This window comes from Penicillium malachiteum, assembly GCF_028827825.1.
Source record: "Penicillium malachiteum strain IBT 17515 chromosome Unknown utg000001l:1.0-8184562.0:1.0-8186909.0, whole genome shotgun sequence".
In the NCBI taxonomy this organism is placed as follows: Eukaryota; Fungi; Ascomycota; class Eurotiomycetes; order Eurotiales; family Aspergillaceae; genus Penicillium; species Penicillium malachiteum.
This window is the reverse complement of record NW_026643094.1, coordinates 7,038,610-7,050,882: the sequence shown is the minus strand read 5'-3', so window position 1 is coordinate 7,050,882 and position 12,273 is coordinate 7,038,610. Positions and strand designations below refer to the sequence as shown.

The window sequence follows — 12,273 nt, the reverse complement described above, 5'->3', positions numbered from 1 at the left end:
CGCAATCCTTACAACGCCCGGTCTAGTTCAAACCCCTGCTAGCTAAGTCTATTTCATCACCTGGGCATTTTAGGAGGCAAGTAAACTCACTCAGAGGTCTTCCTTATCTCCTCCCGATCCTTGTTCGGTAGGACCTGTCGACACCATGATGGATGGTGTATTGATCAATAGTGATGGATATGAGTATCGATGATGATGATAACATATGTTGATAGGCTGTTCAGATGTGAGAAGATGAGCTATGATGGAAGCAAGAATTGGAAGTGCCAATGAGAAGAAAAGCTAAGAAGGACAACCGGAAATATGGGAGGAACATAAGCTTCCAGAGCTACCTTCTACCTTTCTGAGTTTATTTGGTTATGTAGCTAGGAATGGTAAGATATAATGGTCAAAAGAAGTAGAAGCAAGATAATTTAAGTAGATAATAAAGGAGTATAAAATTCCCTTTTCGATTATAAGCTCTAGGAAATTGATTTTATCATTAATGATGAATAAGATTATAGCAGTAATAACTACCTTAGCTAAAACCCCCTATATCTATCACTTCTACTCTAAAAGATAAGCCTATAATCCTTTATTATCTCCTATTTCTTACTATTACTTCTCCTTTAGTTAACTTTTACTTCTTACTCATTACTCCTTACTATTCCTAGCTATATACCATTACCTTTACTCTAAGAGGTAAGTTTATATTCCCCTGTTTTCCTCTTCTCAGCTTCCCTACTTACTTCTTCTTCTTGATCACCATATCTTTATTTCCAGACACATTACTACTTCTGCTCAGGAAGGTAAGGTTCTGTTTCTCCTCTCTTCTTATCCTTTCCTTCTGAACTTCTCTTCTCAATTCAACTTCTTACTCATTACTCCCGTCCCATTTCATCTTCTCACATCCGAACAGTTATCAACCCACCTTGCTCGTCACGATTCACAAAATCTCATCTCTCTTACCGCCAGGCCTAGACAATCTAGCATCCAGGGTTACAAGGGCCAACCGGCTGATTATTGGGTGGGTATACCTGTCTATCAAAATGATACAATGGATTTGCTAACATGGATTCTAACTAGGTCGATCGATGCCACGATTGTGGGAAATCGGATCACCGAAAGCACTCAAGAGATTGCATTGTGGAGCAACAAAGGCAGCAAGTTGCTGCTCAGGAGCGTCAGATCGCCGCTCTCCAACAAGAAATCGAAGAGAAGGACCGCCAGTTAGTGGCTGCCATTGAAATGTGCAACCGAGAGAGCGCTCGGGGATGCGAGTACTTGAAAATGGCCACTGATGCCCAAGGGGAACTGGCTCGAACTTTTGGGCGGCTCTTTGATGCCGAGAAAAAGCTTGAGAAGCAGGATGAAGGAGGAGAGTAGTCTAGGGAGATTATGATTTCTTTTGATTTTTTTGATATTTCTTTGATTTTTTGATATTTATGATGTATGTATGTATGTATGTATGTATGTATGTATGTATATTTGTATGTTTTGAATTCTATTCTTTTTACAATTTCAATAGGAAACTTCTGTTTTCTTCACATCTATCCATCCGTATAGTAAAAAGTAGGTAGAGATAGACCGACTCGTGTACCTACAGTGTCATATTACATAACCTAGGTAGTTAGTATCCATAGTTAATGATAGGTAAGGGGGTTCACGTTTTAAAAAAAAAAAAGTTCACATTAATGAAGGTCAGCAATTGTGAGGGGTTCTATATACCAAGTTTGCGCAGACCTCTTTAATTTTAACTCACAACACTCCATGACTCGGATACCCTCGGTACCGATCATGACCCGGGGCCAAACTTATTTTGGGGGCCGCGAATGCCAATCGTGCCCCTCATCTCAGTGCGTCATTGGGAATAGAATCATACAGATCAATAAATTTCTGTATGTATTTGATATTCCTGCCCAGAAAGATGAAAGAGAAGATCTATGCAGGTGGATGTGTATGAAAATGATATCAATCAATATGTTGGGTGGTTGAGTAAACTATCAGGATAAAAATATCTTGGAGGATCTGCAGCCGAGTGGGGGGAAAGCCCTAGAGGTACTCCATGATGACACAGGCAGACCTCTGGACGCGATCTGCAATGTGCATTAGCCTCTTTCACTTAGCCCGGTATATAAATTCAGAGCAAAGACCCATGGAAATTTGCTTTTCTCCCATCTACTACCCAGTCAACTGGTACTAGTAAATACTGAGTACCATGTCTACCACTACCAATGACTATATCATTATTGGTGGTGGCCTTGCCGGCTCAGCCCTCGCAGGCCGTTTAGCCGAGTTACAACCTGAACGCTCAATTCTTCTGCTTGAAGCTGGTGCTGATGTAACCGGTCATCCCCTCACCGGCTCGCCGCTGGCTTGCTTTGCTGCTCACGGCTCCCCTTTGGACTGGGCATATACAACTGTGCCCCAAAAACATCTAGACAGTCGTTCATGCTATAATGCTGCTGGGAAGGCCTTGAGTGGGAGCACGGCTACCAACTATGGTACTTGGACACGGGGCAATGCTATAGATTATGATCTATGGGCTCAAATTGTCAATGACGATGCATGGAGCTACAAGGGTCTGTTACCATATTTCAAGCGAACGAAAGCACACTGGGATCAAAATGCAGACTCCACTGAGCACGGTACTTCTGGTCCTATCCACCTTGCGACAGTAGAATCTAGCAGTGATGAACGGATATACCCGCTAGGTGAACCATTGCGTGCGGCCTGGTCCAGCCTTGGTATCGAGACAATCAAAGATGGCAATGCGGGCAGTCCCCAGGGTCTTGCTCCCTTGGCAGAGAATTTCCGTGATGGTTAGCGTCAGATTGCAAGTGAAGCCTATGGAATCAAAACCAAACCAAAAGTTACAATCAAGACTGAAACACTCGTCAAGAGAGTGATCATCAGCGAAAAGAACGGAAAAAAGACAGTCACAGGTGCCGAGCTTCCCGATGGAATTACCTTCAATGCGTCCCACGAGGTGATTGTATCCTCTGGAGCTTATAGAACACCCCAGATCCTCATGCTGTCAGGAATCGGACCTACCGAGGAACTTTCAAAGCACGGTATCCCAGTGGAAGTCGACTCTCCCGAAGTCGGCAAGAACTTCCATGACCACTTTTCTCTGAACCAGTGGTGGAAGCTCCGACACCCAGAGAGAGGACTCTCTATCGGGACACCACTCTGGAACAGCCCAGCGTACGGAATGGGACTGCTCTGCAATTGGCTTGCGACAGTGCCAGCGCCGCGCGATGAGCTAGCCCGTGCATTGCAAATCGATGGCGTCAGTGAGGCCGAGATCGAGACTCACCCGTATCTGAAGCCTGAGACTTGCCATATTGAGACACTTATCGCGTATGCACCCGCGGGCGCCCAGGTAGCAGGCGTTGAGGTTCCTATGGACGGCACCTATATTGCCTCGGCTGTGTTAGGAATCTCCCCCACTTCTCGTGGAAGCATCACCATCTCATCAGCAGACCCCACTGCCGCGCCACTGATCGATCCCAACTACTATGCGACCGAGTTTGATCGTGCGACTCTGCGAGCTGGTATTCGCCAGGTTACCAAGCTGCTTCGAGATGCCTCCGAGGGACAGGAGATGATTTTGAAGGAGCTGGCGCGCCCGGGCATGCCTGCCCTGAGCTCCACATCCAGCGATGAGGAGCTGGACAAGGTGATCAAGGCGTGTGGTGCGACCTTCTACCACCCGGCTGGATCAGCTGCCATGGGTAAGGTGGTTGATACTCAGCTTCGTGTGAATGGTGTCGAGGGGCTCCGCGTTGTGGACGCTAGTGTGTTGCCGTTGTCTATCGAGGGCCATTACCAGGCGGTGTTGTATGCAGTTGCTGAGAAAGCGGCAGAGTTGATCGCCATCTCCCTGAGGCCGTGAATAGTTATTCTGACATGACTGATCTGCGATTCTTTTCAAGTTTCTGTTTCCATGTTCAAGTTCTCCTGTATCTGCTGTTGGATGATACCTAATACTAATTAGAGGCCCGGGGTATTTACATACTGTGCACATGAATTGACTAAGATTTTTCTGATGGATGATATGAAACTCTTTAAGTTCTCTTATTTTCAAAATTTGGCTTACTAGGCTTGGTAATAATAAGACATAGCTGAACTATATGGCTTTGTCGTGCATCTTTCTATCTCCCTGGGAACAACTAATGGTGAAAGATGTCTCATCTACCTATGGATGTAGATGGATGTTTACACCAGCCTGCCGATCCTTCAATACTGAATCATCATAGGGAATGCAAGGCGAGTCAATATCGAGAACCGGAGACTGATGACTGATGTGGCACCGCAAGGTGCGTCAAAGTGAGCTAGGATGAAAGCAGGCCAATAGGAAAAAATAGACAATGTGTGGAGAACACACGTGTACGGTGTACCTACGTTGCTTGCAGAGAGACATCGGTTCGTTCCTGTTCAGAATGTCGCCCAGAGTCCACCTGGCATGAGATGCATATTTTTCAACTGCCAGCCTTGCAATCATCTTGAAACAAGCCTGAGGCTGTCCCGTCGAGTTAGCCATGTGTGCATATTGCCAAACATCAGTGACTGCCCTTTTCTAGGTCCCACTCCCCTGGTCCGACTCCACATACACTCCACTTTTGCATCATGATCTGCAAGCCCAGCGGGGACCTGAACAAGACCAGGTCCGCCACAAAAATGGACGCAGCGAACTCACATGGCCGAGTTTCCCAGACCTGCCCGACTAGAACGTACATTTCGAGCTGAGCACTGACGAGCATGGAGAACTAATGTGAGTTACGGGCGTTCAAGATACGTACTACTCGAGAAGGGACAGTATTGCTTTCGCTGCGAGGGGCGGCCTCAGAGCAGGCTGTTGAAACAGACCAAAAAGGATATTAAGTGAGAGAACATGCCAAAATTTGCCCTTGATCTAAACCTGCAGCGATAAGAATCACCATCCTCATGGCTTAAACATAGATTGATTCCATACTTTCGGAAAGAAAAAAAGAAAAAAAAAAGATTGGCCCGAACCCGGGATTGAACCGAGGACCTCGCACATTCGTTTCACAATACTATTTCTAGCATATGCCCAAAGCGCGAATCATACTATGTAATTTGTTAGAGCTGCTTCGGTGTGTTTATCACTGAGAAGTGATGACATACCCACTAGACCATCCGGGCTAATTATTGCCTTATCTCAAACGTTATATGCAGATGAGTTATTACCGTGAACTTGAATTAGGAAATGGATTCTCCTTTCATTTAACTGCCCCTATGTACCACATATACTACAATTAATGTAATAGTCAAATATTGGATTGATAATTCCGGTTCCACTGGAAGTTCCACACTTCAAGTTGAAGTAGACCGTTGCCCAGGACTAAGAGGTTAGTGGATATCGGAGTTCGGAGCTGGAAGCCTCGGTATCTCCGGACGAAGTGATTTGACCAGTTGACGATACAGCACTTGACCCAAGCCCAACTAATTTACCAGAATCAGCCAAATTATCATACTCAAATGTTGCTACTACAGTTCAAAAAGTTAGAGCTGACCTTCCAGGTAGTTTGTCTCGTGCATTCTCGGTGGCAATGCGATGTGGAGAAGACTTAACATGCAAGAAAGACTCTTGACGATGGCGAGCTGAATGTGTGCATAAGAATGATTGATCGGTCCAATCATGTCTTCGGTTTCGTTCCCAAGAGATTCATCATATGCCGAATGTGATGACAGTGCATCATTATGCATTAACTTTGTCTGCTGTGCTCCGTCCTCCTGACCGCTCAGCCCATGTTTTCTTTTTGCCCCCTTCATTCAAAATAATAACATAAGTAGAGAATGACCAGCGTGTCTTCTACAAAACCTGGTAAGTTCGATGATTCGATGCCATGGAGAGTACGAAGAAATTCGATGACAGCCTGAAACAGTTTGCTGAGCACTTCCATTGCAAAGCCGAAGCAGTCAAAAACTATACAAAAAAAGCCGAAGAAGTATGCTCCAATGCATTAGCTCCCTCGAATATTCGCCATCTTCCAATCACATCGAGAATAAAGTCCTGGGAGTCAGCTAAGGCAAGCCTATACAGAAGACGCCAGGAGCACTTGGTATATAAAAGGTTACGGGACTTGGTGGAAGCAAAGAATCAAACCTGGTCGCAGTACTGTTTTGAAACAGGCTTCCACTCTTGCAATGACAGGGTGTTGTCGTTGCAAAATTCAATGGAGATGTTTGCCGCATTGCACGACTTCGGTGGAATGAGGATACTACTCTATTTTCCAGGCGATCTTGAAAAAGTTGCGGAGATTCTAAACAAGCACTTTTTCATCGTTCGGCGAGTGGAGAAGGGAGATGGATCTCGGATCAATCTGCAAGCTTTGAAGGATAGGCTTGAATTTCTCAAAGATCCAAGACGAAAGGGGCAAGTCACGACTACCCAAAGAGATCTCAACCGGGCGTCACGGACACTCAAAGGCTATAGATCCACCCATTTCGTTGTCAAGCTACGGGATCATGACATTGAAAGGGGATCAGAGTGTACCTGGAAGGATCTTGTTGTGGAAATCCAGGTTGAGACACTGATGATGCACGCTTGGTCTGAGGTTGAACATGGCATGGTCTATAAGCCAGTCATTTCGGGAGGCGAAGGAGTGTCCAGCGATGAAAAACGCATTCTGGACTCGATAAATGGCATAGTTTTGGCGGGCGAGGCTGCATTACGACAACTGGAAGTCAGCACCATAAAACGCTCAGCCAAAACGCCGAAGTTATAGAGGTGATGGCATGCAGTCTGTTGTCTGACCAGTTAGACTGTAGATCCATAAGAATACCATGAGTTTGATACAATCTTTCCATCGAGATATGCTAGTATGTATCCTGGCACATCCATACAGCTGGGCATGCATCAAGGCCATCTGGTAATCAATCCGAGTCTTTTGCCAGTGGGCAGCTATTTACGTACCTGCAAAATGTACGTTTCATTCAAGCCTGCGGTCATTGTAAATATAAAAAGGATTTTGACTCGGAAGGCTACTGCAGTGCCTAGAACGTCAAGTGGAGTAGTAAGTACTCAGAGTAGGTACCGGGCTAGGTACCCATACATGTAATTATTAACATAAGGGGGTACTAGACAACTCGGCCAGACTCTGATAGAGGAAGGTAGTGGTATAACGTTACCGGTCTAGCTGCTACATACATATGTGTAGAAATAACTTGAACATCCATAGAGAAGGCTGTCCTTCTAGTACCATTTTTCTGGTGTCCTCTTAATCAATATCGCTCGTTTTTCTGTCAGCTATATAGACCGTTAAAGTCTCCCGTACTTAGGACTAGTGTCCTTCCTGCTCTCCCAATTGCTCCTTTAGTCTCTCGATCTCTTCCCGGGCGTCTATAAATCTCCCGCTTGATCTGTTTCCGGCTGTCCTTGGTCTCTTTCTGTGAGTCAAGGAGCCGACCGGTGGTCTGGCAGAGCTCTCTTTGTGCAATCCTTGCCACCTGAATGTACTCTGAGGATCGTCCTTTTCCCGGTTTAGCTTTTGGCTGGCTTCCTCCTCTTGCGAGTCAATTAGCCGCCCGGTGGTCCGGGCTAGCTCGCTCTGTGCAATCCTTGCCATCTGCAGGTATTCCGAAGCTCTTTGCCTCTCTCGACCGAGTTTTTTTTTCTTGTCCTTTTCCTGGCTCATTTGTGACCTGGTGGTCTAGGGAGATAATCTCTTGCTTTAGCCACCCGAACGGACAGCTCACTGATCTCGCGATATGGTCATTTTGACCGCAATCCGGGCATCAGTTGGCTTAGTTTAAACCCGTGTTAGCTAGGTCCATCGTATCATTTTGAGAGAAGGGTAAGCTCACCCAAAAATCTTGCTCCCTGCGTCTGCTTGGTATGATGAATGTTGACGAGGATAGACTGATAATGATAATAGTGATGGCGACAATGAAGATGGCTTGTAAACTGCTAAAGGTGAGAAGATGAGCTAGGTTAGAAGTGATAAACAGGAAGTGAAAACGAGAAGGACAAGATAGGAGAAACAGAAGCCTGCGTTTCTGGGCGGATCTGGTGATCATGATATAGCTTAGAATGATGAGAAGAAATAATCAAGAACTTTGAAGAAGTAAGAAGGGAAGCTGAAAATTGGAAGACGGAGGAGCAGAAGCTTGCCTTTCTAAGCTAAAGTAGTGATGTAGTAGCTTGAAATAGTAAGATCAATGTTGGGATCGAGAAGTAAGAAGTGGTGAGGTGAGAGGGAAAGGATAGGAAGAGGTGAGAAACAGAAGCTTACCTTTACTAGTATGAGTAGAAGTAGTGATGTAGCTGGAAACAGTAGAATTTGATGATCAAGAAGTACTACTACTACTACTACTACTACTACTACTACTACTACTACTACTACTACTACTACTACTACTACTACTACTAACAGCAAGATAAAATTGAAGGAGAAGATGGAGAAAGAGGAGGAGGAAGAGGAACTTAAACATAAGCTTACCTTCTTGATGATTACTATTTACTACTCCTAGCTACGCACTAGTATCAAGCCTCATTCATATATAATTCAAATGAGACACAAATTGTCCGGTAATCGAGGCCTATACCGCCTCAGGTATGGACAATTCCATCGTCGGAACGATCGACTCAAGCCATAGATCTCCTTGCAGGCCCACTGAGTTAAGCCACGACATCCACTCAGCATCTTGGACAACTCCATTGGTAGCACCGGCACCCAACGAACTTTCTTGTCGGTGAATCTCTTGTTCATTCAGCTCATGGGAGCAACCTGTAGTCTGTGCATGATTGTTTCGCTGCGCAGGCTCGCTCTGGTTCAGAATTGAATCAAGACTTCGGGAAAAGATAGATTGAGCTTGTTTGCAGATCTGGTAGTTTCTTTGCCCAGATTCTGTCAGCGAGTCACAGCATGAGATCAGCACACTGATGTTTTGAATAACGCCGCTTCTCCTGATAACGAGTTTTTCCTCGGGGTGCTGGGTTTGTCGCATAAGCTCCAAAATCAAAACACTTGCACAGGGCATGGCATAGAAGACTAGCTGTAGCACGGGTAAGCTTCCAGAGATTGAATTTGGTATGATCCGAGGGTTGAATACTTACAGCCCATTCCATATCGGCTCTATGACTGCGCAGTAGATCCCTCCTCCGCGTTGGCAAGAGGACTAGATTGACAATCTCGTGTGCAGTTGTTATCAGGTTCTCGCGGTTAAGACTATTGAATGGAGCAAGGAGGGTATGTAGAAGGAACTCCGTATAAAGGTATTCCAGTTTCAGAGCATAAAGAGCCAACCCAGTTCCGTCTGCTAGCTCCAAGTGCTGTGCTTTCAAGTTGTTGAATTTTAAATGCGATGGAATGGACCCCCATACGTACTTTAATTTTTGTAGGGCGCACCTGAGACTGACGTTAACTTGGCTGATTGCCATAGTGAAAGCATGACTTTTGCTGCCTTGACCTCCATATCTGGAACTGCAGGGCCAATTTTAAGCTCTAGAGCTTCTTCCCGAATCATACATGTCATAAGTTGCACTCGTTGGCGGGATACTGGAAGCAGAAATTTGTCTTTATGCCACCCATTCTCATCCAAGTTCTTCCGAGCCTTCAGGAATCCTTCAATTGTACCCATCACGACAGCGTCGGATAGATCAAGAGGCAGGCCAACTACGCAGAAATGGCGACTAAGACGAGGAGGTCTTAAATAGCTGCGGTATTAGCAAGCATAATTAAATGGAGCTGTAAATGGACATCAGTCTTACCTTGACATAAAACTAGCAAACACCTTGTCGTGGTCATGCGCCCACGCAATTGACCGTTTTCGAAGCTCGGCCAAATAAAATGGCATTGAAGGGTCGGTCTGAATGCCTTTATGGAATCCCAAAGCCAGAAAGACGGATTTCATACTACCCTCGAGCCGTAAAGCATGGTATGAGTCGCCACCAAAACACCATGTTGCAAAGAGTATGGTTAACAAAAGGAACCATAAGGTAAAACCATTGACTGCGCCAAGGTAGTCGCAGAACGATTCACATTGGATGCAAGCCCGAAAGGCCCTTTGCATCAAAGTTTGCGATCTGATCTCCATGTCTGATTTGCAGTGAGACCGAATAGTTTGTCTTTCTCTCCATTTAAAATTACTCCGATTTGTGCACAAATTGTGCCAATTATCTCCCAGCGCAAAACCTGTGCAAATACTGCAGATTTAAATTCACCAGCATCGGGAGGGAGAAAGGGAGGCGAAGAGGTTCGCACGAAGACTGCTGCTGATATTGATTTCATGTTGGTGGTAGAGCGATTCTTTTGTAACTCTTTTATGCTCTTATAAGCTCCTTTCCATGCCGCTTCGAGAACGGGTCCATGAAAGTACAGGTTCTCGTCTAGGACCGATAAACTGTCAAGAGTTTCACCAATTTCGATGACGAGGTCCAAAATATCATTCAACAATCTTGCTCCATCAAATATAATATTTTGATCAGGCATGGGAGCCCGATGCGGAGTCACGCCCGTTCTCGTTAGTGACGTGTATGTACGTTGCACTTGAGGGGTATTTGGGTCAACGAAGCACATCAAGTTCTTGTTCATATTGATGGGTTCATAAGCTTGAGATCCTTCTGGAGAAGCAATTGGAAGTCTTGCGGTGATGTCTTGTTGGTAAGGGGTGTTTGAATCGCTTTGAGGTGTGGACTGCTTTGGTGTTGCTTGTTTGGCCATCGGAGCTGGATGATATTGGCATTGCTGTGTTGATAAGCGGCGGCGCGCACATCTCCCACAAATTGGTCTATTGTGATCGCATCGAAGTTTTGATTTGCGACATGGTTCACATGAGGAAAGTTGACCATTGCGTCGAACCCTGTCGGTCATTTTCAATCGTGCCTTGCATGAACATGCGAGGAATAGAGGTCGGAGTCCGAGTTACGGAGACAAATATCGGAGCTCGGAGCTCGGACCTAGCTCCGAGTATTCGGACTAACCACGCTATTTACAAGTTCTTGGCACCATAAAAGACGGGGAGACAAGTGGGGGCTCAGCGGGGAGTGGGGCTTGTTATAGATGCATCATATCTGTTATTTCGACCTCACAAGGGGGATAAGGACTGGGATAGAACTTTCACATGGACAAAGGTAGAAGATTGAAGAGGAAGGGAAAGGGTGTCAGAATATCAAGTGACGCATGGGCTGTTATTTTTCATCATATCACCCAAAAGATCCCCTAGAGTAACAAAGTAAAATCCATACATCTACCTTGCTTGATCACCTTGATCCCCTCCACATTTGTAAACCCCACCAAGTGCGACCCACGAAACAGTTGCCGAAGCTAGTCTCATAACTGACAGTATGGCAGGAGTTGTGGAGTGGACGTCCAGCTCACAAGTTCGACTTCAGTAGGATAATTCATGAAAAGGGTGTCAGAATAGTAGTTTCATCATATCACCCAAAAAGCGCAACAGTAACAAAAAAAAGTACATGCTTCCATCTCGCATACTCACCTAGGTTCCCGCTTCCACATTTTGGTAAACCCCAAACAAGTGACCTTCATGAGAAACAGTCGCCGCAGCTAGCCTCATGACTGACAACAAGCTCAGGAGTTGTGGAGTGAACTTCGGCTCATAAGCTCAACTTCTGTAGCACTTTCAAGGTTTCCATCTCCCTAGATAAATCTAGCCCATTCATAACACATGTTTCAATCAAGTCGAATCGATGATGTTATGGCAGCCATTGAATCCAAGGGGGACTTCCACAAACTGTCAAATAAAAGGGTGTCAGAAATAAATGCCACGTAGGCTGCTTCATCATTTTACCCAAAAGATCCCCCAGAGTAACAAGTAAGAACCCCCAGAGTAACAAGAGAACTAGGCTTCCATCTCACCCGCTCGCCTTTGGCCCCCGCATTTACATTTTGGTAAACCCCAAACAAGTGACCTTCATGAGAAACAGTCGCCGCAGCTAGCCTCATGCCTGACAACAAGCCCAGGAGTTGTAAAGTGGACTTCCAGCTCACAAGATTGACTTCCGCAAAGTTGGGTTGCATCAGATCCTAGGATCATCCTATGCGTTGTGATTTCATCAGCCTCGCCTGATCACCTTTGGCCCCCGCTTCCACATTTTGGTAAACCCCAAACAAGTGACCTTCATGAGAAACAATCGCCGCAGCTAGCCTCACGACTGACAGCAAGCCCAGGAGTTGTGGAGTGGACTTCCAGCTCACAAGGTCAGCTTCAAAAAACACAGGAACAAGAAGTTGGAGAGAGGAAGAAGAAGAGAAGAGGAAAGGGGGGAGAGATGGGCTTTAAATAATAAACACGCGGTGTGGGACG

General features: G+C 45.6%; 4 protein-coding genes across 4 annotated transcripts; 3 read left to right on the top strand and 1 right to left on the bottom strand.

Moving 5' to 3' along the window:
* Nucleotides 1-487: 487 nt before the first annotated feature.
* N7483_002604 (uncharacterized protein) lies at nucleotides 488-1,365 on the top strand (the record flags this gene model as incomplete). The annotated part of the gene is made up of 3 exons (XM_057086041.1): nucleotides 488-505; nucleotides 899-1,006; nucleotides 1,066-1,365. The coding sequence occupies 3 exons, from the start codon at nucleotides 488-490 to the stop codon at nucleotides 1,363-1,365; spliced, it is 426 nt and encodes a 141-aa protein (XP_056952190.1).
* Nucleotides 1,366-2,197: 832 nt separating this feature from the next.
* On the top strand, nucleotides 2,198-3,877 carry N7483_002603 (GMC family oxidoreductase; the record flags this gene model as incomplete). Its single annotated transcript, XM_057086040.1, has 2 exons — nucleotides 2,198-2,801; nucleotides 2,826-3,877. The coding sequence occupies 2 exons, from the start codon at nucleotides 2,198-2,200 to the stop codon at nucleotides 3,875-3,877; spliced, it is 1,656 nt and encodes a 551-aa protein (XP_056952189.1).
* Nucleotides 3,878-6,182: 2,305 nt separating this feature from the next.
* N7483_002602 (uncharacterized protein) lies at nucleotides 6,183-6,734 on the top strand (the record flags this gene model as incomplete). Its single annotated transcript, XM_057086039.1, has 1 exon — nucleotides 6,183-6,734. One exon carries the CDS (start codon nucleotides 6,183-6,185, stop codon nucleotides 6,732-6,734), a length of 552 nt encoding a protein of 183 aa, XP_056952188.1.
* A 1,813-nt stretch (nucleotides 6,735-8,547) lies between these two features.
* On the bottom strand, nucleotides 8,548-10,670 carry N7483_002601 (fungal specific transcription factor domain-containing protein; the record flags this gene model as incomplete). Its single annotated transcript, XM_057086038.1, has 5 exons — nucleotides 8,548-9,003; nucleotides 9,065-9,285; nucleotides 9,357-9,664; nucleotides 9,719-10,046; nucleotides 10,112-10,670. 5 exons carry the CDS (start codon nucleotides 10,668-10,670, stop codon nucleotides 8,548-8,550), a joined length of 1,872 nt encoding a protein of 623 aa, XP_056952187.1.
* Between the last annotated feature and the right edge of the window lie 1,603 nt (nucleotides 10,671-12,273).